This window comes from Taurulus bubalis, assembly GCF_910589615.1.
Source record: "Taurulus bubalis genome assembly, chromosome: 12".
NCBI lineage: Eukaryota > Metazoa > Chordata > Actinopteri > Perciformes > Cottidae > Taurulus > Taurulus bubalis.
In genome coordinates this window covers 24,497,815-24,521,627 of record NC_136600.1, presented here as the reverse complement: position 1 = coordinate 24,521,627, position 23,813 = coordinate 24,497,815, and the positions used below count along the sequence as shown (strand labels likewise).

At 41.7% G+C, this 23,813-nt stretch overlaps 2 protein-coding genes across 2 annotated transcripts in view; one reads left to right on the top strand and one right to left on the bottom strand.

The window, feature by feature from the left end:
• LOC306744794 (RNA-binding motif, single-stranded-interacting protein 3-like) overlaps positions 1-7,698 on the top strand; it is a 105,242-nt gene extending 97,544 nt beyond the window's left edge. The window contains exons 10-14 of the mRNA XM_079227481.1: positions 77-127; positions 4,703-4,819; positions 5,484-5,570; positions 6,056-6,177; positions 7,488-7,698. Of these exons, the coding sequence (XP_079083607.1) occupies positions 77-127; positions 4,703-4,819; positions 5,484-5,570; positions 6,056-6,177; positions 7,488-7,491 (381 nt within the window). The 3' untranslated portion in view covers positions 7,492-7,698. The remainder of the gene's footprint in view (positions 1-76; positions 128-4,702; positions 4,820-5,483; positions 5,571-6,055; positions 6,178-7,487) is intronic.
• A 653-nt stretch (positions 7,699-8,351) lies between these two features.
• Positions 8,352-15,964, bottom strand: entpd3 (ectonucleoside triphosphate diphosphohydrolase 3; the record flags this gene model as incomplete). Its single annotated transcript, XM_079227480.1, has 9 exons — positions 8,352-11,622; positions 12,347-12,484; positions 13,217-13,327; positions 13,407-13,670; positions 14,193-14,420; positions 14,528-14,687; positions 14,961-15,120; positions 15,419-15,536; positions 15,845-15,964. 9 exons carry the CDS (start codon positions 15,962-15,964, stop codon positions 11,434-11,436), a joined length of 1,488 nt encoding a protein of 495 aa, XP_079083606.1. The 3' UTR covers positions 8,352-11,433.
• Between the last annotated feature and the right edge of the window lie 7,849 nt (positions 15,965-23,813).

The window sequence follows — 23,813 nt, the reverse complement described above, 5'->3', positions numbered from 1 at the left end:
TTTATGGGTCTGCAATGCATATCTTTTTCTGCGTCTTCTCATCTCCTCTCTTTCTCTTGTACTCTCATCTCCACAGGTCCAGAGTACATCATGGATGCCACATCAACAGTATGTTATGCAACCTACAGTAAGTTTTTAAACCAGCTCTTTATTTTCTAGGTCTTCAGCACTTTTCACTGGCTGGCTGTCACAGGATCTATGAAACAAACGCTAAAAAGTCTTCCATCTTAGAAACCATGTAGGTTCTGTTTGTGCTATTATGCTCGGATCATTTCTTTGTAACAGTATTTAACATCACAGATGTTGTTCTTTTCCATTTGATCTCATATTTCAATGCAAACGATGGAGCATGAACACTGAAATATTGCAATAAGCCAAATAATTAAATAAAAGTGCAGCAAGTGAGAGCCAAACCCATATCAGAGTAGGGAAGAAGAAAAAAAGTTAAGCCCCGCATCTGAGTCTCAGCCTGCTGAATCAGCTGGTGAATAACCTCCTCAGTCTACATACCATAATATAAGGTTGCTCCCTGCTGGTTCAACATGGAACTGCAGACAAAAAGTCGACTTCCACAAGTGTAGTGGAAAACATTATACGGATATTAAAGTAAATATTAACATGTGGTCGCATTTGTACTTCGATACACATGTTACACTGAGAATCTACGCTCACCTGCAGGTTCTCTTTCTTCTTTTCTTGCACAACTTTCATCCTGGTTGAGCCTCCACAGGCTCCGCTCTGACCTCAAGGTGAAGCCTGAGCCGACATACAGTAACGACCCTGACATATCTGTACACCTGAGGAAATGATAGACTCATATTGGGACCACACCATAACCCTGAAGGTGCTTCAGATGAACTGTAAACCTGAATCACCTCTTAAACATTTATTCTCCAGCAGTTCACAGTTCCACTGCTTCTGCTCGTCTACAGTGTACGTTGGTAATGGTCTATTAACCAGCCTGTAAAACATGCATTTAATGTTTTATTACACACCTGTACTGACAAAGGGTGCATATGAAATGGAAACTAATAATTGTCCCTGTAAAAAAAAGGATTTTATAGTGAACATTTATATCATTTAAGACCAGTCATAAGACAGTCCAATGAGGAGTTCAGTGTCAGCCCTGACATCCGATGATCACACTCTCCTTCAGATTTTATTTTGTTGTAGTCACAAGCTCCTTTCCAATAGACATGGGAAATAAAGTTGGCAGCTCTTGGAACAAAAAAATACCCAGATTTTTATTTTACCACAAGTGTGAGTAGGTTGTTTTCTTGGAAACATCTGCTGACTGTGTTATACCTGCAAAATGCAGTTATGCTCCATTGGAATTGTCAGCTGTTAGCAGGTGGAGGAGAGAGGCAGCACAGATATGGTATATCTATCAGGCATGCACTGAGGAGTTCCTGCAAATATTGTCACAACACAATAGTTAAATGACTTCCAAATTGTGCTGTCCTCCTCTCGATAGTTCCCTCTATCTGCTTTCCTATTTGTGTCGATCTGCCAACTCCTAAAAACATTCTGTTGTCATTGTCTGATTAAAATGATGTCTGTGAGAGAGGATAATGCCCTTCTGTAAATGTGTTTTCAAACAAATGTCCCGTCTAATTATTTGGCAAGCCGCTTGATATGACGGCGTAACGCCTGGGAGAAGACGGAGGAAGAGGAGACGGAAGAAGGGAAGAAACTTGCCTTGCATTTGACAGAAAGAGAGATAGAGGGGACATGAGGGGGAAAGAAGAGATTACAAAGAATAAATGGAGAACAAAGAAAAGAAAACAACTGCTGCAAAAGCACGTCTGGGCTGTGCGCGCCTGCTCCCCAGCCTTGTCTCGGCATAGTCAAAAATCCCTGTTAGACAACAAAGGCAAGAGGCTAGTCGTTGTCTTTCCTGGAACCAGAAGAGCTCCGGCAAATTAAAGCTGCGTCAGGGAGAGAGACCGGGAGAGACATGGGCGGCTTAATTCTGTTCCTATGGCAGCAGAGGCTTCCTTCACTGCCACGCCTCGGTTAATGGCGAGTAGCATCGATTAATGGCGCGCGCTCATTGACACGTTTAGGTTGTGCCACGCAATCACGCCTCTGCTAATCACTACGGTTAGAGAGTGGAGCATGTTTGGGAGGGTCACTGTGTGAAGCACAGTGGAGACACACATGCACAAATTACTCTAATTAATAGGTCAGACTGAGGGAAATAAAGACAGTGCCAGCTCCCCAGGAATATAGGAGGTACACATGCATGCACTCCTGCAACTACACACAGACACAAGCATAGGTAGGCACGCTCAAATCATGCAGATACACACATGCCTACAGGACTGTGTGTTTCCAAGCCTTAGTGCGAAGCCCAGATTACATGTCTTTACATCTTAATTAGTGAGAGGATGTCTTTGTGCATAATTACTCCCAAATCCCCCTACAGGAAATGAATGCATTACCCTAACCCATGCATTGGGAGAAAGAGCGGGAAGGCGGGCTTATTGGGGAGCCCTGTAATGAGACATCCAAAGAAGTGGGATTTCAGATCTTCCTTGAGTTAAATTGCTGTGTTAAACTCGCTTTAAGCAAACAAAGGGGGGCGAGGAATGTGTCGCGAGAAAACACAGATCAGTTCCTGAGCTTCTGAATAGTGCAAAACAAAAGAAGAAGTATGCCGGGATCCCTTGTGTGACTGTCAGCGTGCAGAAACCATGCATTTGGCGGCCATGTTTAGAGTTTACATCCCAGCAATACCTGAACTTTTGCTTTGTGTAGAAAAAACTAAGATGAATGTGGGTGCAGTTTCAGTATGAAAAACATCTGCTTTCCAGACCACACCATCTGGGAGACAACAAGATGCTGTTTCCTCTCCTGTGCATGCTCACACACACACACACACACACACACACACACACACACACACACACACTCAGAGCTCCGGTCCCACCGGCAGCTGCTCGTGGTTTTCTCGATAAACTGGTGCCGTTATCACTAATACTGTGTATTTGATGCTACACGATGCCCTGCAGCATTCTGCTAGTCGGCTGGAGAAATGACAGCAAAAGGAGGAGAAGAAGAAGAAGAAGAAGAAGAAGAGAGGAGGGGGCGTGAGCGAGCGAGAGAAAAAAAAAGCGAGTTCAAAGTTGAGGCGGATTCTGTCTTTTTCTCTCTCTCCCATCCTCAGGGGAAAAGATTACTGTCTTTCTTGTGTTCTCGTTTATTGCCTACCCTAGGAAAAAAAAGATGTCTGATCCCTCAAAAACATTAACACACACACACACACACACATGTTCTACCACATATAATTACACACTCTCTACACACACACTCATGCATCGCGTGTGCATGCGGACACACGCAGAGATAGCACGTTTAACACTACTGCAGCTGTAAATCAGAGCAGACAATTAGTCATTGTGGGCTTACTTTTTGCTTTATGCAGCTTTCTACCTGCATGGAAGAAGCCCGCTGAGAGATTGGATGAACTGAGAGAAAGCGCGAGGGAGGATGAGAAATCATTAAACGAGGGAACGCATTATAAAGATGGATGAAAAGCTCGGGTATTAGCAAGACTCTGGCTGCTAAATCTACCTGCTGGAGCCAAAGCTTTGTGCGGGTTTGTGGGTAGGATCTGTGGATGCATCTGCGTGTGTGTGCGCGCGCGCGTGTGTGTGTGTGTGTGTGTGTGTGTGTCAGCATTTCTGATGGCTGGACGGCTGTGTTCTTCAAACAGATCTCCCTGTGAAGACATGCAGTCAGGAGGAAGAGCACTGAACACTGTTAAGAGCCGACAATCCGTATGTGTGCGTGTGTGTGTGTGTGTGTGTGTGTGTGTGTGTGTGTGTGTGTGCCTCCCTGCAAAGCCTTCAGACATAAGGATCTTCACTTTTGACAGGCGGTGTGTGCCTTGGAGAGGAACGCTCCACACAGCTAGAACCTTCATCCCTGTGTGTGTGTGTGTTTACCTATATGTGTGTGTGTGCTCGTGTTGTTCCTCTACAGACACGGAGCTGCCTAAAATACCTAAGTGTAATACCTGTGTTCTTCTAACATCCTGTCTCAACACGCGGCTACAGAAGCGCTGACTGCCCTCCTGAGCGAGGCTGACACATGTCCACTGATGCCGTGTGGGCTCACGGGGGGCTTGAAGTTAAACAGCTACTCGGATTGAGCAGTGTGTGTGTGTGTGTGTGTGTGTGTGTGTGTGTACCTTTGCAAGGTAGTTGCCATCTCAGTGTGAGGAGTCTCCTATTAAACACAGAGCTGTTGAGTCTGTGGCTGAGCTGCACTGGGAAAGAAGAGCTGGTGTTAGCAGGCATCAAAGCCCTTCACGTGGAAGAGATTTACAGGAAAAGCCTTCCATGTTCTGTGCAGCCGGCTGACTGGCAAACCGCTCGCAGTCATCAGACTTAACTGGGTTGGAAGTCTTTCTTTTACAAACAATGTACTACTAGCTGGATGTCTTGAAAGCTCTTGTTTAGCTGCATACAAAAAACATCCCCTTTCCCCATGGCGGTACACATGAAGTGACACATTTAGCTGTAAGTCTGGGTTCAGCTGTACCTGCTGGTTTGAATGCAGCTTTTGAACACATTTAAAGGAATTGTTCTAATATAGAACTATGAAATATGCATATTTGCATACGTCCTGTGATCGTTTTCAACGTACAACAGCGTCTATAAAGCGGGCGGCCGTGTGTCCTTCCCTCCTGCCTCAGGGCGCTGTGATCTCCCCGGCGGCGGCCATTGAGCCCAGTTTGTCTCTGCACCCCTCCGGCGTGATGGCTCCTCTCACCCAGCAGATGAACCACCTGTCTATGGGCACCGCAGGCACCGTGAGTCTCTCTAGTACCTCCTCCAAAACACCGTGCTCTACATTCATGTGTGTGTGTGTGTTGGAAAAATTGGTACTCGACACCGGTTGTAAAATCATTAATCAGGACATTTATTCTTTGCAAAAAAGCCAGAGATACAACGTATTACTTCACTGATTGCATATCCAAATCTCCCTTATATACATAAAATACACAATCACAGAAGCACTCATTGTGCTTATGAACGTGTTTTTCTTCAGCCTTAGCCATAAGAACAACACATGATATGTATGGTCTTCAGTCAGGAACATACAGATGTAACAGATCACGTGAGTAGCTGACCTTTAAATAAGGGAAAGTTTACCCAGAAGTCATAATTAGGAAAAAGTTCATACAGGAGTCACAGGCCATAAAACAGCATATCATTGAGAGGAAATCATTTTTTTCTCCTGTGTGTGTGTGTGTGTGTGTGATATATTCAATATCATCATTCAGGGAGATTTACATGATCGGCTGTAGTTGAAATGATCTCACAGCAGAAACCACATGAGGAGATTGACGTTTTCTGTTTAGCCCGAATGAGCCAAACTATTATGCAATGTCACAAAAGCACACGTCAGACAGGACTTTTAATCCAGAGGCTCTAGAGGACAAATCACATTCCTGCCCCTCCTTCTCTCTGCAGTACATGCCTGCTGCAGCGGCTGCTCCTATGCAAGGAACCTACATTCCCCAGTACACTGCAGTGCCTGCCTCTGCCATCACAGTGGAAGTAAGGACTCAAGGAAGCAGTTTATGGATTTTATTCTGGTTACTCCTTAAGGTTGTATTGGGCGTCACGGGAATTACTTGACTTGACTTCATTGATTCACATATCATTATTTTGTGTTGTGCCTCTGCTAGTAAATGAAGCTGTAATTTAGATTGGTCATGTAGCCACACTATGGCTTGTATTTGTCACTTTTTGCCACTTAGGGAACTTGTTTCAGTCAAATACAGGTTGTGGTTTTGTTTAATTTAGGGTGAGACATTGCCACTAATTATACTACATTTCTGAAAGTTATCTAATTCTTGAAATGAGCTTCCAGAAATTGAATTAAGTCTGCTGTGAGAAGTTGATCAATACTCAGTGGTCTTTTATCTCCACTGAGCTGTTTGGATGTCCTCTCTAAACCTTCTTTCCAGTGCTATGTGGACCAAAGATAAACCGTGTACCAATGTGAGCTCGTTTCATATCTGAATTGTTTGTGGTGCCAGGGTGTGGTGACGGACCCCTCCTCCCAGACGGCGCCCTGCTCCCAGGACGCCAGCGGGCAGCAGCCTTTATCAGTGGAGAGCAGCGGAGATCATTCGACAGCCTACTCTTACCAGCCGTCTAAGTGAGTGTTGGGAGGTGACGCCTGTCTTTGTATCGCAAACATATTTGTGATATGTCATCGTCTTGTCATGCCTCTCGGGGTCAGCCCGTGTTTTGGGGTTAATGCGAATGCGTTAACTCAGGAATACCTGGAGAGAATTTGGTCAAATTGGGCACAAACGTCCACCTTTAACTGATCATAGCGTGCAGTTACTTTATAATAACGGTACGCTATGAAGCATTATATCATACCTCATTTACAAATGGTGAATTCTTCATCTATAAAGTGTGGAACAAAGCTTTATAATTGATGAATTAAGCGGTAGTTTTTCCTGATCCGATGTGAGGTCCCGGGACAGGGATGTCGTGTGTGTTCAGAGGCAAATTTGTGATTTTGGGCTATATAAAATAAACTGAATTGAAGTGTTGCTTCACAGCGTGCAGTTATTATAAAGTGTTACCCAAGGATAAAATGATGAAGCGACGACATTTTGGACAGACGTGGATGTGAACTGCAACTTGACTCGTTTGTGGAGGCAAACAACCACAAAGCGTTGATTTGAGTTGTTTTTTCTTCAAGTTTGTATTCTCCCTTGTTTTAAATTGTTGTAACCAAGTGGCAGTTTGTTGAGAGTAGATACCAATGAGGGATTCTCATACACTCCTCACACTTTATGTGATTATTTAATTTAATATGCCGTGTATAATCTCTTAAAGATATGTGAGACTGGAGTACTGTACCAGTGGGAAACAGCTACTCATACACATAAAACCACACATTGTAATTTGTACACGTTTTACAGACTAGATTGACTGTGTTAATCAGTGAGCTGGTAATTATCTTGGTAATGCCGTTAATGAGCCAGGCTAGCTGTTTCCAGTCTTTATGCTAAGCTAAGCTAACGCACTGCAATGACAGTAGTATTGATCTTCTCATCAAATTCTCGACAAGAAAGCCAATTAGCAGATTTGGTCATTTCTGTGCATCGAAAAGATCTCTTACTTACAATTTTTACGGTGTTTACTGCGGTTGAAATTAGCAAGTAAGTTAGTATATATACTGTATATATATATATATATATATATATATATATATATATATATATATATATATATATATATATTAAGTTAAAGATGACTACAGTGTGTTGCACGGACAGAAATGTGAAGCAATGTGCTGTGTTGTTGCCCGTAAAACACATTTCCACCTTCCTTTATTCTTTTTGTTTCTCTGCCTACTGGATAACCTGCCGGTGGTTTCTTTAACAGGAATGACCACAGTTTCCTTGTGTTACTTTTTGTCTCCGTAACTTGTTGTTCTGTCTCCTCTAGATAACAAGATCGGTAGGAACCATTGCTGCATTGCCTTCACTGAGGCGCTGGAGGCAGAGAGAGAATCAAAAAGAAGAAGAAAAAAGAGGTGATTTGGGCAACGTTGAGAGGAGAATGCTTCCACCGGGCACAGGCACCACATAAAAGACAAAATGAAAAAAAAAAAAAATCAATTATATTTCTTACCTGGTTGAAGGAAAAAAGAAATGATGATTTGCCGAACTCGAGGACAATGAAATGAAACGCAGTCTGCATCTTTGAGTCTATCGCTCCTCACTGTGAGACTGGACTTTGCCTCCGAAGGAACGAGAGAAGACAGACTGAAGTCTAAGCTCAACCAACAAGCTGTACAGAAAAGAAAGAACATTTGAATGTGCAGGTAGATTTTCAGACTTTTTTTTATCAAAAAAAGGAAAGAAGCAAAGTCTAGAAAAAATAAAATAAAACAGGTTGTCTTCCTTTGATATTACGCTACGTTATTTTCATTCATTTTATTATTTGAGTAGTTTTATAGAATATCAATGTTTTCGTAAATCTTTATTGCCTTAATTTTCTCAAACTTTGGGGGAAAAAAAGTTTCCATAGTGTTGAATTATTTAAAAAAAAAAGAGAATGGTTGAATGATTTGAGACGTTCTTAAAGAGTTCCTGAGAACAAGTCGACAAAGCTATTTGTACAGGATTAAAAAAAAAAAAAAAAAAAGGTTGTAATTGTATGAAGATGATTTTAAATTATGTGGTGAAGTGCAGCTGATGTTGGTTGGTGGATAAAAAAAATTGTGGGAAGGGTCAATCCACTGCTTCCTGGAAAACGCAGTTATGTTTAATCACGGGGAAAAAGTTCTGTTTCTTCATCACATTTGTGTTTTCTTTGTTTTTTGATTGAAGTCTTATAACCTTCAAAAGGGTTTTTGCTTTGCCTGCTTTGCTTATCTCACTGCAAAAAAAAAGAAAGTAAAAAAAAAGGAACATTTCTGACAGAAATAAACGCTATAGGATTTTTAAATGTGCAAAAAGCAATAGTTTTAGTAAAACTGTTGACAGTTTCTTGAGTCTTTCTTAACCGTTGAACAAAAGCAGCCATCAGGTGGCATATTTTATACCAAAGATGAAGAAACTAGGTAGTGAAGAGATCTTATGTTGCTTTTTCTTTATTTTTCACCTCTGTAACTGAGATTTGTATGGATTGTCGTGCGCTGAGAACATGCAGTGGGTCTTTAACACAACTGCTTCAACCAGGAGAGTGTGTTTTTCGCTGTGCCATCTGTTGAGGGACCAGACACCTGTGTGGTGACCGAGGAGGAGGAGGAGGTAGGTATATTGTTGGCTCACAATACTTCAAGTAAAGGGGCTGAAAACACACAACAACTCCCTCTTCAGGCTGCATTGACCAATCACAGATACTGACACTGAGATGCATGTAGCTCATTCTGGTGGCCGGCAAAAAAAAATGTCCATAAGACTAAAAACTGTTTCACGCCACCGTCTTGCCAAACATGAGCCGTTTAAAAATGTGAGCGGGTGGCCGATGGTCTCTGTCAGAGGAAAAGGGCATTTCTGTTGAACAAACTATTTTCCGCTTATGTATATTCTAAAAGGTCGAGGAGAGATGCTGTGTTTTTCTTTTTGTGTTTTTGTCTTTCTTGAGACTTGATTATGACGTGTGAGCTGCTAAATACTTTGGATTGAGGCAGTGTTGTGTCAGGTGGGTGTGGAAGAGGCGGAACCTCCAGAATGACATGCAATTGACTATTTGAAGCCACGATACTGTAAAGACCGTAAAGATGTCATTACTTAAAAAGCATCCTGCAAGTCGTGTGCCTCTTTGCAGGCGACAGGAGAGACGTGTTCCTGGTTGCAGCCCTGAAAGAAATATGATAATAATAGAAGAATACTTTCTTTTTTTTGGTCAAATTTGGTAATAACAATCTGCATTATTTGTACTGAGTATCAGAGAACAAAAACTCCCCTATGGACGTCAACTGGCTGACACAAGCTCTGAGGTCACGACCCTTGAAGCCCCGCCTACTTGACACTGCCGATGAAAAGAAGCTAAAGGAAACGTAGGAACAGACTGACGCAGTGTGGTTCAACCAAAATCAAGCAGATACAAACCTCTATGGGAACATAAATTATTGAAAGAAGAGAGAACGTCGAGAAAGCGAGAACAAAAGTACTATTTATGAGATCTTTTTTTGTACAGGTGTGTAAAAGAAGATGCAACAGAAATAACTTTGATGATGCTATTTTTTTATTTGCTTGGTCACATGCCTCCCATGTCTTTCAAAAATTGTGATTCTGAGAGTGTCTGTAGAACCAGTGGATATTGCTGTAGTTTCAAATGTCTCTTTTCTTTTTCTTTTCTTTTTAGACAAGTCTTTCAATAATAAAATGTTTCAAACAGTCAACACTCATCTTGTATATTCTGCAGGTACAATGCAGCGCCACTAGAGGGCGCTGTAGTGTAGATGGTGGATGAGAGCTCACTGGAAGAAGAGCTGCATTTACAGATGCTCATGCACACACATGCAACAGGCATTTAGATTTAAACAGGCACATTTATTTAATACATTTTCTCTTTTGATTAACAAATGATATTTAAAGAAGTAGCCACCAGTGTTTAGCATTAAATTAATTAACATTGAGCTCAGGTAAAATCAGTTAGGTACTGATGCAACAGGGAAACCCAATATCATACAACAGCGACAACATGTACAGTTAGTAGATATGTGTATTACTCAATAGAGAGATGAATTATTATAAAAACAGGACTAATACAGCCAGTGCATTTCATAAGAACCGTGCATAATCATCTCCACTGCAAGGGCAACAAAAACACTGAAAAACAGGCATATGATTTGTGTGTGTGTGTGTGTGTGTGTGTGTGTGTGTCCACATTGCAACAGTGTTAGTAATGGCCTCATGGTTCTGCTGCAGAGGGTCAGACCAAAACTGACCAAATGGAGCACACACCGAAAAACTCAAATTAACCTGTTAATATATGTTATATGAGAGAGAGAGAGAGAGAGAGAGAGAGAGAGAGAGAGAGAGAGAGAGAGAAGGAAGAGTATTGTCGTGTACTTCTGCTTTTCAGTGAGGTATTATACACCATGTGCCATCTTTAAATGTCTTGTTAATCAGTGTGCCATATCAACATTAAGGTTAACATTAAGTTAAATTATGAAACCACAACAAAACGTAAATCTCCAACGGATCTGTAGTTTTATTTTTTCATTTTTTCATCCAATGTGCATCTCTCATAATCAGGACATTCATATTATATATTAGAGCACAATGCAAGAAGGCATCCACATCTGAGTTGAGATGACGACCCTCCAATCGTGTTCCTTCAACAAATCCTATTGAGAAGGCCATTCTTTCTCGCCAATCAGAGGCAGAGTAGGGCGGGTCTTCAAAAAAACAAGACTTCATTCACATCAAACTACCGTAAATAACAAGCCATCACTTGCCAATGACGAGGGCAGAGGTCATTCTTCATGCAGGTAAGAGGGCACTCTCTCTCTACCGTGTGAAAATAGTGGTACTTGTGCCAAACAAAGCCTGTCCCTGATATACAGAATGCAGTATATAAAATAAAACACGTACGTGGCCATGGCAAAGGGCCATCCTACTGTATGTAAAGCCAAACCCATTAAGTGCAATTACATGTATAATACAGAACCAATCAGTGAGTGAATCGCTTGTGGTTTGCCTGAGGGTTGTAATACAATTGCATTTTAGGAACACTGTAAAACAAGTAGTGGTCATTTCTGTGTCATTCAGGCACTTGTGTGTCGCCTGTTCTTTATTTAGTTTAGTTTTTTAGAGGTGTCTCAATAAAAGCAGTCTCACAAGTGAAGCTAGCTCAAAGACTCAACGTCCCTAGCAGGATGCACAGTGAGGAGGTTTTCATTCGGAGCAATGGCCGACCGCTCCTGTTGTGACTCTCAGAAGCAAGTGCGAATGAGGATTACGAAAATGAAGACGACGATTATGATTGACAGGGCTGAGCATAGAAAGACGAGGCCGGCGAAGACGGGGTTGGTCAGCGGGTAGATTTTTACCACTTCGGACGGGATCATGTTGGACATACTCAGCATGTAGCCCAGACTCCACCCTATGCTGGTTTTCTCCACCTGGAGAACAGAGACAAGAAGAAGAGACTCTTCTGTAAATGCTGTGTTTTCAGTGGTGCATGCAGCTTCTACATAGGATTGTCGTGCATTTCTTGGGATGTTGAGCATGTGAAACATGTCAATTACAGCTCTGGGAAAAGATGGGTGTGTCTGTTTTGTGATTTCATCAAACGGGATCCACACCCTGAAGGCACTGGGCAGCACACTACTCTCTTGTTGGGGACACTGGACACTAGAAGCATCGGCAGCTGTTGAGGGACGTTTTTTTGTGATCAAATCTAAAGGGCATAACCGCAATGCAATTTGGAAACTACGGCTAATGTGTGACTTTTTCCAAATGCCGTCTGTCTTTATGACTCATGACGGATGGACTGCGTGTCGCAGACCAGGAATGCCCTTTCTGTTGGGGGACTTCCATTGTGAACGACGCTCCGGAGCCTCGGGGCCTAACGGAGTATAAAACATTGCCGCCTTTCACTCTGGACTCAGCTCTTTGAATGCCGGGCCACCATCTTTAATGGGTCTCTATGGGTGGCCTCATTCCCACTTGTTAAACGCTATTCAACGCCTGAACATGAGAACATATTGGCAGTTATTAAAGCATAGCAACTCTTATATGGCATTGCTTTTCTGCAAGACTGTATGAACACAGAGAATGATGTGCATTGGCTTCATAGCCATGTGAAGGACAGCAGAAGGAGCAAGCAGGGTTCGGTAAACCAACCTCTCTTTGGAAGACGATGTTTTTCCAGGTCACATTGTCAAACTTGTATCCGTCCACCAGCATTGCCAAGGCGTAGTGACCGGCATAACAGTAAGTCCTAAGGTATTGCTCACTGATCGATTTCTTTTGTTCCTTCAGCTGCAGGGAAGAGAAACAGAGAGACGTGAATGAAGCTAAACGCTAATAACAAGATATCAATGTTGTAGTCGAGGTAATCACGAAAACACTTTAAAATGAAGTCAGCTCTCCAGATACACAAACTTTAACGCCCGTGGGAAAAAGAGAAATATCTGCTTTTATGTGGCAGAAACATTCTTTAAGTAGGAGAAAAAGTCTTTTTTCATCTTGTTTAAAATCCCCAGACAACTTCCTGATGATTATAAAAAACACTCATCCTAATCTGCACTGAATGCACATATTGTTCATGTGAAGTCCCAGTTTGGACTTCAGGTTTTAACAGGAGCACCACCACTGAATCAGACAGAGGGACATGTTCTCACACAGCCTGGCATACCTAAGGCATGGCCTTAAAACAGGTATTTTGCCTTTAGGAGAAAATACTGTCTGCTGTTGCATTCTCAGTGAGTCAAATGATTACTGGGCCATTAGTACGGTTAGCTGCACCACTTAGTTTACATAACGGTGTCCTGTCCTGGTTCTTTACGGCACTACAATATTCGGTAACACTTTATAAAAACGGCACGCTCTGAAGCATTATATAATACTTCATTTAGTGTGGAACAATGCTTTCAAAATGATGAATTAAGTGTTTATTAAGTTATTTTAACGTTGACCCACTTTTCCTAAATTCTGTCCAACCCATCCTCCTCTTCCTTTCACTCTGGCTGTCTACCGATTGGAATAACTTACCACTTTCCAATGGGACTGGCAGAACGTCCTAACTGCGTCGGTGTATAGATCAAGATCCGTCCTTCCCTCAAACCCGAGCGCCCTGGCGGAGTAGAAGAACCCTGCGTAAGCCTGGCAGGGACAGCAGAGACACATCGTAAGTTCTTTGTCATCGTCACCTCCTTTCTTGCAAGTGTTCTACTTGTGTTACCATGAAATGTCCAACGACGGGCGGCTGCTCGACCCCGTCGAAGGAACACTGTGGCGAGGAGCAGGTCTTGAAGTCAAAGATGGACTTCACGACGCTGCTGCACTTGTCTGAGTCGCCGGTTCCCGACATGAAGAGTTCTCGATTTGGGTAGTAGCCGCTTGGCTTCGCTGTACACTCTGTGTCGTAGATTTCCGAGGCCTTCATGGTGACGTTGTAACCTTCAGGGAAGCAGGGGTTCAGAATGTAGGAGGGGTCGGATGATTCCTGGAATGTTAAGAGGAGGAAGAACATGTCAAACGAAGGAATGCAGGCTGAGGAGGAATAAAAGCTAAGAGAGTGAGAGGAAGAGATAAGGAAAGTATTACATCATCTATCATGTATGCTTGCATTTTAAGATAACATGTTATACCAGGACCCTGCTGCAAATATATATATATCCATAACATGTTCTCTCTACATTGCATATTTCTACAGATAGCCATAAGCTGCCAGAAATAATGCATTTCTCTCAGATTAGCTTGACGACGTACGCGGGTCGATCAATATTCTTTATGACATCATGCATTCTTGACTCAGGGACAGCAGTGTTCATGAATCAATTCTTAACTGGGCATTAATGGATGTTGGCCTGCACATGCATGCAAAACAACACACACTACCACACACACACACACACACACACACAAGCACTGAAACATGAACCCATCTCCCTCAAAGTAGGTGGAAGTTATGATCTTTTATTCCTTCTGAACACACACGCAAAGGACCGAAAGAAAAGATGTGCACCTTCACTATTTTGGCCAGAATCCTCTTCCCAGCCTCATTTTTGCCGTAGCAGAGGAAGCTGTGTGTGTAGACGTTGTAGGGGTAACCGTACAGCTTGACATGCAAGTAGTCCGGTCCCCGCAACTCATCCTGCACCGCAAAGGCGATCTGTGTTGACGCTCCACCAAGGTCCATGGACCCGAAAGTCTCTTTCCCTTCTGGGCGCGAGTAGTCGTTCCAAATGTTTTTCTACAAATATAACGGGAAAGGTTATAGTCTGTGACGGCCCTGCTTGTAAAGCAGCGTTCTTTTCCTTTTACATTTAAAGGGAGAAGCACACGCTGACCGCATCTTACCTCGAGTAAGTTTCCCATGAGGTAGTTGACCGTGACCCACCCGTACAGCCCTTCTTCTTGACCAGAAAGGATGGAAGCATTTTGGAAGTTGAAAGGCCACGCTTCCAGGTATTCTTTGAGACTTTGCAGGATTTCATTGGACGTCTGTTCATCCTTCTCACTAAAAAAAGCAAAGCCGAAAAAGCAAGAGAATCGCATATCTTACTTGAATAATCAGGAGTGGTGACATGACAGAAATTGTTTCATATTTTGTGAGAGTTAGATAGTGATACTACTCGCATGTGAAGCTATTGGCTAGGAGCCGGTTAGCTTAGCATGCTACAAAGACTGAAGGGAAGAGGAAATGGAGAGGGCTTTGATCCAAAACATGCATTAATGGGGTTCAGTTGTCGTCCTTCCTCGCTGAAGCTGACTTATTGCAACACGTTCTTACTGCAGCAGTCTCATTCCAGCAGTCGCTCCCAGAAAGAGACGTGTGTTTTTGTGTTTTTCCACAGGAATGGCTTTTGTGACGTTCTCCATGCAGCTGCTGAATGCATTCCACGACGCTTCATCTTTCTGTGGGTCAACTTTCATCTCTGAGATACCAGCACCTGTGGGCATGAGGCACAAGCTAAGATGTGTCTTTGAGCACAGAATGCATTGAATGTCAAGCGAAGATTGATGGAGTATAAAAGTACATGGCTTTGACTTTTCTCTGCATTACCCATTCAATTCAGATCTTTGTCACTCAATTCTAGAAAATGTAGAACTTTTAAGTTCAAGTTCAAGTGTGTTATTGTGTGTCCTAGAATACCATGAACTGCCCTCTCTGTCTCAGATAGATGAAAGAATTAAACACGCTTACAGTTACACCACAAAGCTGCATTTGGTGCAGAGACAATGACTCACCAGCAACTCGACAGTTCATTTTCTCAGTCACAAATCCTGTTTCATTCTTCTTCTCCCCCGGCCACTCGTACAGGTACACATTGGACCGTGATGAACCTGAATCTATCACGATGCCATACTGCAGAGAAGGGTAAACAATAAATATGTATAATCATGTTCCAGGGTCTATCTAATTGCACGTCTTACATTGATTAGTCAAACATCTAAAACCCCTACATTATGCTGTTAATTAATATGGCAAAGAGCGGATAATATAAAGGTTTAATTAAACTACAGAGAGGCCGCTGCGACCCTCACCACCCCTTTAAAATGCACATCACCAAGCTGACTGATGAGAAAACCTTCTAACTTGACCCTGACATCTGGATAACATCACTGGGAGTGGGTGGGATCTGTACTTATGTTCCATTACGTGTATACATTCACCTCCAAGTTGTACTCTTTGACCATCCACGTGTCCTGGATGACCACAACTGCAACAAGGGCAGCGATACTGGCCAAAAGGAGGAGAAGCAGCACTCCTGCTATGCGACACTTGTAGCCCATTTGCCGCATGGAAGGCATTTCCTGTTGGCAAGAAATGGGTTTTGGAAGAAGAAGAAAAAAGTGTTTCACTAAAAGCATTTTAGCTCTTAAAGTGATGACACACGTGAAGAGGTTTGAAAAGTGATGATGAGCAATAAAAGTACACTTTATTTACTTTAAGATGAAAAAGAAATTGGCAGGCAGCGTTAATAGGATTGATGTTCTGAGCATCAGGTTTGACAAACACATTAAAGGCAAAGGAAACAGGATCAGGTCTGAATAGTTTTCTCAGTTTACTAGGCAACGATAACCACGATGAGATACTTTACTCCCACAATTTGTCATATTTAAACTTTACGTAAAACTAAATTATAACATCTGCCATAAACCTACTGTGCCGGGAAACCTGACCATGAAGATTCATGGATTTGTTTTGTGTCGAACCCTTTCTGATGGCTTTGAAGAAACAGCCAGACATTCACCACGAAAAAATGGCTATTGAGAAGAAACACTCATGAGAACGATCTTCAGGAAATGGAATAAATAAACATGACGTGCTCTGTTTGAGTTTCAAGTGCGTACTCAATTAGCAAAAACTGTATTTCATGCCAGATCCACCATGTGTGCTTGGATGGAGAAACGCTACAAAGCTAAATATTGTTGTTATTTCAGCTGAATCATACATGCATTCATGCAATGTGGCTGCAATTATGGGTCACACACAGAGTCTGTAACACGAAACGCAGCTCTTTGTGTCAAAAGAAGCACACACACACTTCCTTTAACTCACTAAATCAAAATGCATGGTCTAGTTGAGTTTCCCTTCATTGTATTTATGCCTTCGTTCTTACCTGTGCATGTTATAATTGCTCTATATATTAAGATAATCTATATTTACTACTACAACTAAGCCTAGCAATGTCATGCATGTGTGGGCCCCACACTTAATAGCATAGAGTGAATACAGTACATTTAAAAATAGCATATATTCCTTTAAGAAATGAATGAATATAAACAATGACACAGCAATAAATATTAATGAATCATCCTTTGCTTTAACTCGTAGTCTTTACGGCAACTGGTTTTAAAGCTGCCTAAACCCCTCAAAACATGTTTGTCTCCTCCGCTGTCAGGAACCGCAGTGACGAGGTTTGTTTTTATTTTACATCACAGCTTTGAGAGTTGCCACAGAAACCTCAGGTAAAAACATGCAGGGAAAAGCTGCAGGACGAGGTGTGATTACAACCCGACGGCACGCCAACGAGCGCCATGTCTGGGGCATAGTGATACTCCAGGTTTATACATTTGGGGGATTTCTGACACGTTTCTGCCAGCATTGTTTTGGAAAAACATAAGAAATAGCAGCGATTTCCTACATCTGCTTTTCTGCTTTTTACTTTACTTTTAATTAGACGTATGTAACCTAAAAATGAAAATACATGCTTCGATTAGTAAAGCAATCGTATGAGTTAATGGTTGCTGTGTGTTTAATACAAATACCCAAGTAGCAATATTATGAATATGCTGTGTGTATGGGGTATGAAGTAATATTGACCTAAGACTTAAAAATAAATAAATAAAAATGAATAGCTCTCCGGCTTCACTGGCCGTTAGTCCAGTCTTTAATATCTGCTTGAACAATGTCAGTGACTTTCAGCGACTGTCCATAATAATAATAATAATAATAATAATAATAATAATAAAGCGCTTTGAGTTGTTGGAAGACTAGAAACGTGCTAGAAAAGTACAGTCCAGTTACCATTTAAAGGTTCAAGCTTACTACACTAGTAATGTATTTCCCATAACACTCTAGTGACTGTAATTGTAGTTTGTTGACTGTCTGCTTTACTACATCAAAAGAAAAGGTAAACCCATTTCTCCCTTTGATGCAGGTTTTGACAGATATTGTTATTTCTACCTCCTTATACCCGACACAGGGATCAAGCTCAGTTTGCATTACATCACATTAATCGAAAAGTGGAAACACTCACAATAAAGACTCATTTCTTCTTAAATTGTGTTATTTAATGTCATTTTGACTGCTCACAATGCTACAATCCTCAGGTTTAACAGACCTACACTCACAGTGTACTTCTTGTATGAATAGTTGTGACTCTAAAACAAGCAAAGCAACAATATGATATGAGATATTACACTGCAAGCATCATGCAACACTCACAGTGAACAGTATTCCATGCATATGGATTAGCTAGTGTAAACACAACACAAAAACAAGACAGACCACTCTGCTCTCTGTCTTCTCCCCACAAAGTAAACACAACGACATCACAGGTCACCCAGAGGAGGCAGCGAGTCCACACCTTCAGTTCATATTGCTTTTCTACTCTGACATCACCCACTTTATCCTGACAAGCATATGTTCACATGTGGTTTCATTTGCTTGTAGGGACCGGTCCTCATGAGGTGAAACGTGGTGCAGCTCTCACACACATATCATGCAACACAGAACATCAAGTGACACAATGAAACAACTGTAAGTACATGTGCATGCATGAGAGAGAGAAAGAGAAGTGTGTGTTTCTTACCTTGAAGAGCTGGTTTGTAGATCCCTGTTCAGAGTGGGAGTGAGATGTCTCTGGAGAAGGGATGAGGAAACACAGCAGGAAACAGGGGAGCAGCAAAGGCAGGGAGAGAGAGAGAGAGAGAGAGAGAGAGAGAGGGAGGGAGTGTGCTGTGAGTGGGAGAGAGAGATACGAGTGGTTGGCCCTCAGGAGCTGTTGTACCCCAACAACACAGATAGAGAGAGAGAGAGGAAAAGTGGGAGGAGTTTTATCTACACACTCCAGCTGTCACCACTCCCCTCACACCAGGGAGACGGACCGGCCCATCAGCAGAGGATGATGCAGGACTCGCTGCTCGCTCTCCGTCTGTGTGTGTGTGTGTGTGTGTGTGTGTGTGTGTGTGTGGCGATGAGGCACGGACACGGGGTTCTGTATGGAGCGTCTGCATGGAGCAATGTGAGAAGAGAGAGGGGGAGCGGTGGGAAAGGTAATGATGCAATCAATAAGATAAAGTGCATTGTGTCTGAGTATCTGCTGCACTCCTTATCACAAAGTCAGCTCTTATTGGAAGCTCGAGGCCCGATGAAAAGCTTGAAAAGGATTAAGCACTGTACCAACAACAAGGATGTGTTGGTACCTGCTAGCTCCATGTGGAGCTCAAGTTCTCACAGAGGAAATTATGAGTCATTCTAGCTAAGTGCTGCACAAAGAGTGGAACATGTTATTTCGTTGTGTGTGTGTGTGAGTTGTTGTTGCACTTTTGGAAACATGAGAATTGCTTGAGAATGTGTCTGCGTCTGTCAGTCCAACAACACATTAGTGGAGAGTCCCCAAAACCACGTCAGCCATTTTGTTTTTCTTAATTCATTATTCAGGAGTCAATAAGGAGTCACTTAGCCGCTCATTACCTCCCGTACTTATCCCCCAACCCAAGTCCAAATGCAGGAAGTTGTTGCGTTCTTATCGGGCCGCAGAAACCTGAAAACGTGACCGTGACCACATGGTTCTCTCCACCAAGGAAACCCGCTAATCACCAAGGGGTGCTACCCAGCCTCCGAAAGCAGCTGTGTAATATCTTCTCGTTGGAGTGCTTCAAATCTCTGTGGCCGCTTCGTAAATCCAGTGGATCCTTCAACATGTCAGCATGCGGGTGGTTTTCTAGTATCTCTTTCCAAAGGAGGAACTGCTGGGGCCGGTCAAAGTGAATTACAAGTCTGATTCAACGCTCAGTGAATAAAGATAAAGTATTTTTAGCTGCCTAAAGTGAGACCTGAAACCCACTGGTGTGAATGAACTGCTTAGACAGGACGATGGAGATTAGATTTGCACCGAGAGAGGAAGTAGAAGAACGGCAGAGAGCTTCTACTTCACGGCCTCCTGTGTGCAGATTACACAGCAGTGGTCTTTCTCTACTAACCTGTTCCATCCCATGATTCAGTTATATAGGTACTGCTGCTGTACCAGCTTATATTCTGGCAACTCTAATGTCAGGACATACATTTGGATAAACATGTCAGGCATGTAAGGAAAGGAGTTGGAGCTGAACAATCACATGATGTCATAGTATCTGATAGATATACTGATATGCTCTTCTGCTCTCCTTATTAAACCTTCGGGACCCGCCCTCTAAAACAGTATCTTAAACTGAATCTGATCTTTTGCATCAGCAAATAAAATACAAAATCCTACATAAAAATTAGGATTTTCTTTGACGTTTTAGTGAATTTATCGGCAAAGTTGCTCTTAAAATGTCTGCAAAACCTCAATATTCACCGGTGACAACTAAAGCATATGTTTGTGGTATTTGTTAATAATTCTGACTTTGTTGAAACTATATTGTGAATATATAAGTATACAGTGAGCTCTGCATTATGTAGCACTGTGAGCTGACTGTCATTACACCCAGGGCTGGACGAATTAGATTACTCTCATTACGGCAACAAAGTCAGTTTTTTTTGCATGTACTTTACTTTGTCTCAAGTATTGCATCTGTTAAAGAGTCAAAACAAAAGTCCCATCAAAAAGCCATGATGAACTGTGATGATGGAGCTAAAGAAAGGAGAGAAATCAGCAGCTGCAGCAGAGAATAAGCTGCAGGGAGGAGACTCAGGACATGACAACAATATAATAGAGAATTACATAATTGTGGGGAAGGTAAACATTGTTGTGCCTTTTTCGGTAAAAATGGGTTGCATCCACCTTCACTGTCTTCATGCACCTAAGTTGCCCAAATCCAACGCACGATCAACAGGTGCATTCTGGGTAAAACATTAAAATGCGAATCCTTTAAGGTAAAGGTAAGGCTACACTGACAAAGGTGGTTGTGTCATTGACTTGTGCAGTTAACGAGGAAATATACCATACTTCTAATTATAAAAAGCTACAATGATTTTCACTGTACTGGACTTATCGATGCATTAATCATTCTGCACAAACAGATTTTTGCAAATTCTATTATGGCCTCCAATGAATATAATCTTGGCAGTAAAGCTTCAATATAAAATGTCCATATTAAAATGAATAGATACAGTTAAGTAAGTCTCCGATGGCTGTATTGTTATGAGCTATTTCTCAAACATGTTTTACTCTCTGAGATCCAAGTTTTGCAGCTGCTCAAAGTTTTTCCACCAAGCGTTTATTGCCAGATAATCAATAATTTGACATTCTTTTGTGTTATTGGTTTTAACAAACTATAAGGCAACTACTAAAAACTAAACCGTTTTAATGTACTTGCTGTGAGAAAATAGAAACTTTAACAGAAGTATAAAAGTGCAGACTTCCCAGTGTTCTTGTTAAATATTGAGCTGGTGATAATTAGCCTTGTCAACAACCAAGTGCAGTTCCATCAGCCTCACAACATCACATTAGGACTGTTGCTATCGTCCGCTGAGGATTGGAAAGCTGCCCAGAGATGTTCTCTGTAATTGACTGTCTCTGGTTCGGTGCTTTCAAAATGCAGCAAACACCAATCTGTGTCGCAGCCAGAGGAGGAAACGCTGCCTTGTTGTGGCCAGATCAATTAGAGGCACTTCAAATCCGCAGAAAGACCTTGGCTTTAGCTTTTCAAATATAATATAATATAATGGGGCTTGCCCTGCGTTATCCCATCTCTCGCTCTCTCAAATGATTTCTGGCTCTTTAATGTTTGTTCTTATACTTTCATTTGGACTCAACATCTGCCGAATCCCTTCGCCGTGAAAGTCTTTTCTGCCTCGCAACCGCAATAGGAATACAGAGTAATTAGTTTAATGTATTCTATAATCAAAATTATTTGACAGCATATAAAAAATCGTTCCTACTCTACGGCCGTATTAGAATATATTTGCTGTGATTTAATATCATGGCGCTGTCAAACTTGTTGCAATGTTATAAAAATACACTGTAAAAAAAAAGAAGCGGCTGTGAAATCTTTTTGTGAGCAGTAACCTACTGGAAACTATTTCCTAGTAAAATACTGTGTATTCATTCAAATATTACAGTAGTCAAAGCTTTACGTTACATATTGTACTTTAAAAAAACACAAAAAGTGCTGTGGGAAATCACAGTAACTAATAATCTACTCTAAAAAAAAAAAATCACTGTACCCAAAAAAAGTATTGTAGAAAATTATAGTAACTAATACTCTACTGTAGTTATATACTGTGTTTTTGTTAGTTTTTTTTTACAATGAGTTACTTGTCAATGGTTGCCAGTTAATAACTGAATTTGACCGAGTTTTTTACAGTGTACCATTAATAAAAAGACACTCAGGTCACAGTTTAGAAGCAAAACATGTCGGCGTCCGGTCTAATGAGGGTATCTCAGCTCAGCATTATCAGAAAATTTGCTAGACAAGATACTTGTGTACATCTACACAAACATCACGAATACTGAAGCAATCTGCTGTGCCGTATTGATAGAAAAGGATCCATCATGCCTAATGTGTGGGTTTCTGTTGTGTGGGCAAGAGCACTTTCAACTCAGACCTCTTCCCTTCTCCCCTTAAACCTCACTCATCACTGCGGAACACTGTCTTTATGGTAATGACGTAGCCACTATACATAATATAACAAACACTCTCTTCCGCCGCTGATATTACACGCAGACATCCCCAGGAAAGATGTAACACAACCCCATATCTCTTGCATACTAAAGCTGTGAAATAACACTCATCACGCTGCTATTGAATTATCAGAACGGAAACACTTATCCTAACAGAATTGTAAGTATTAGTGTTAACAGAAATCAGTGCACAGTTCAACGCGAGGCATTAAATGCTGGCCATGTAATGCGATCTCTCAGGTCTCAAGTGTAAATGTTACTGCAGATTGGGTTATGTGCTGATGGCTGCGGGATTGTTGTGTTTTCCCATCTGATGCCTCCCAAGTGAAAACCTGTCTGTGGCCGGCGTTCAACCAATAACCTCCAATGATGGATGTTTGGAAGCTGCTCGCCCCATATGCGGCAAATAGTTGAGCTGACGTCATGTGTTGGACTGGATTATATCACTGGGCTCAATGGGACCTTTCAGCAGCTGATACAATTGTGATTTCCTTCTTTTTTTTATGTTGTCCAATGTGGATGTGAATAGGCCCAAACCATAATGTCACAATGTTATTTGGGTGTGCATATCTATCCTGTGTCTACATGTTATATCTGTTGAACAAAAGTAAGAATTATGGCTCATTATGGGTCACGTTTGTATGCAAATTGAAAGAAACTTGCAATTTAAATAGCAAGTAACTAAACTAGGAAGTAAGCTAACTTGAAATAGCAAGTTGTTATACAAATGGTTAAGTTATTTTAACTGATAATGTAAAACAATTCTTCGTTTTAACTCGGTGGATGAAGTTTAAACAGCAACGGACAAACATTTAAAATCAACACTGGCAACTTAAAAAATAATGTTGAGACAAATAGAAAATTGTAGTTAAATCAACTTAAAGAACTTTAATTTGTTCAGTTGAATCAAAGGAAATCTTCAAGTTGAGTTCACTTGCATTTTCAATGCAGCAGGTGAACTTTCACTTGCAAGTTTAACTGGCTTAAAATGTTTTAAAGTGCATAATGTTAGCTTAGTTAGCATACAGTTAGCATAGAGCTAACTTTGACTGTGTCTTTGTTCTAGAACAGGCCTGGCCGCAGCCTTACCGAAGAGCAGTGTTGCCAACTTGACGACTGAAGTGAAAGCGTGTTGTTATGCAGTTTCTGTTCCGCTATCACAGGCGGTCAGTCTCACAGGAGCCCCGCGCTGCAGTCGCCGCCTCATGATTGAAAATTAATCGTGCAAAGCCGCCGTTGATCTGACCTGCGGTCTGATCCACTATGACAGAGCACTTCAAGTCAGTATCACTTCTGGATCTTTAGTA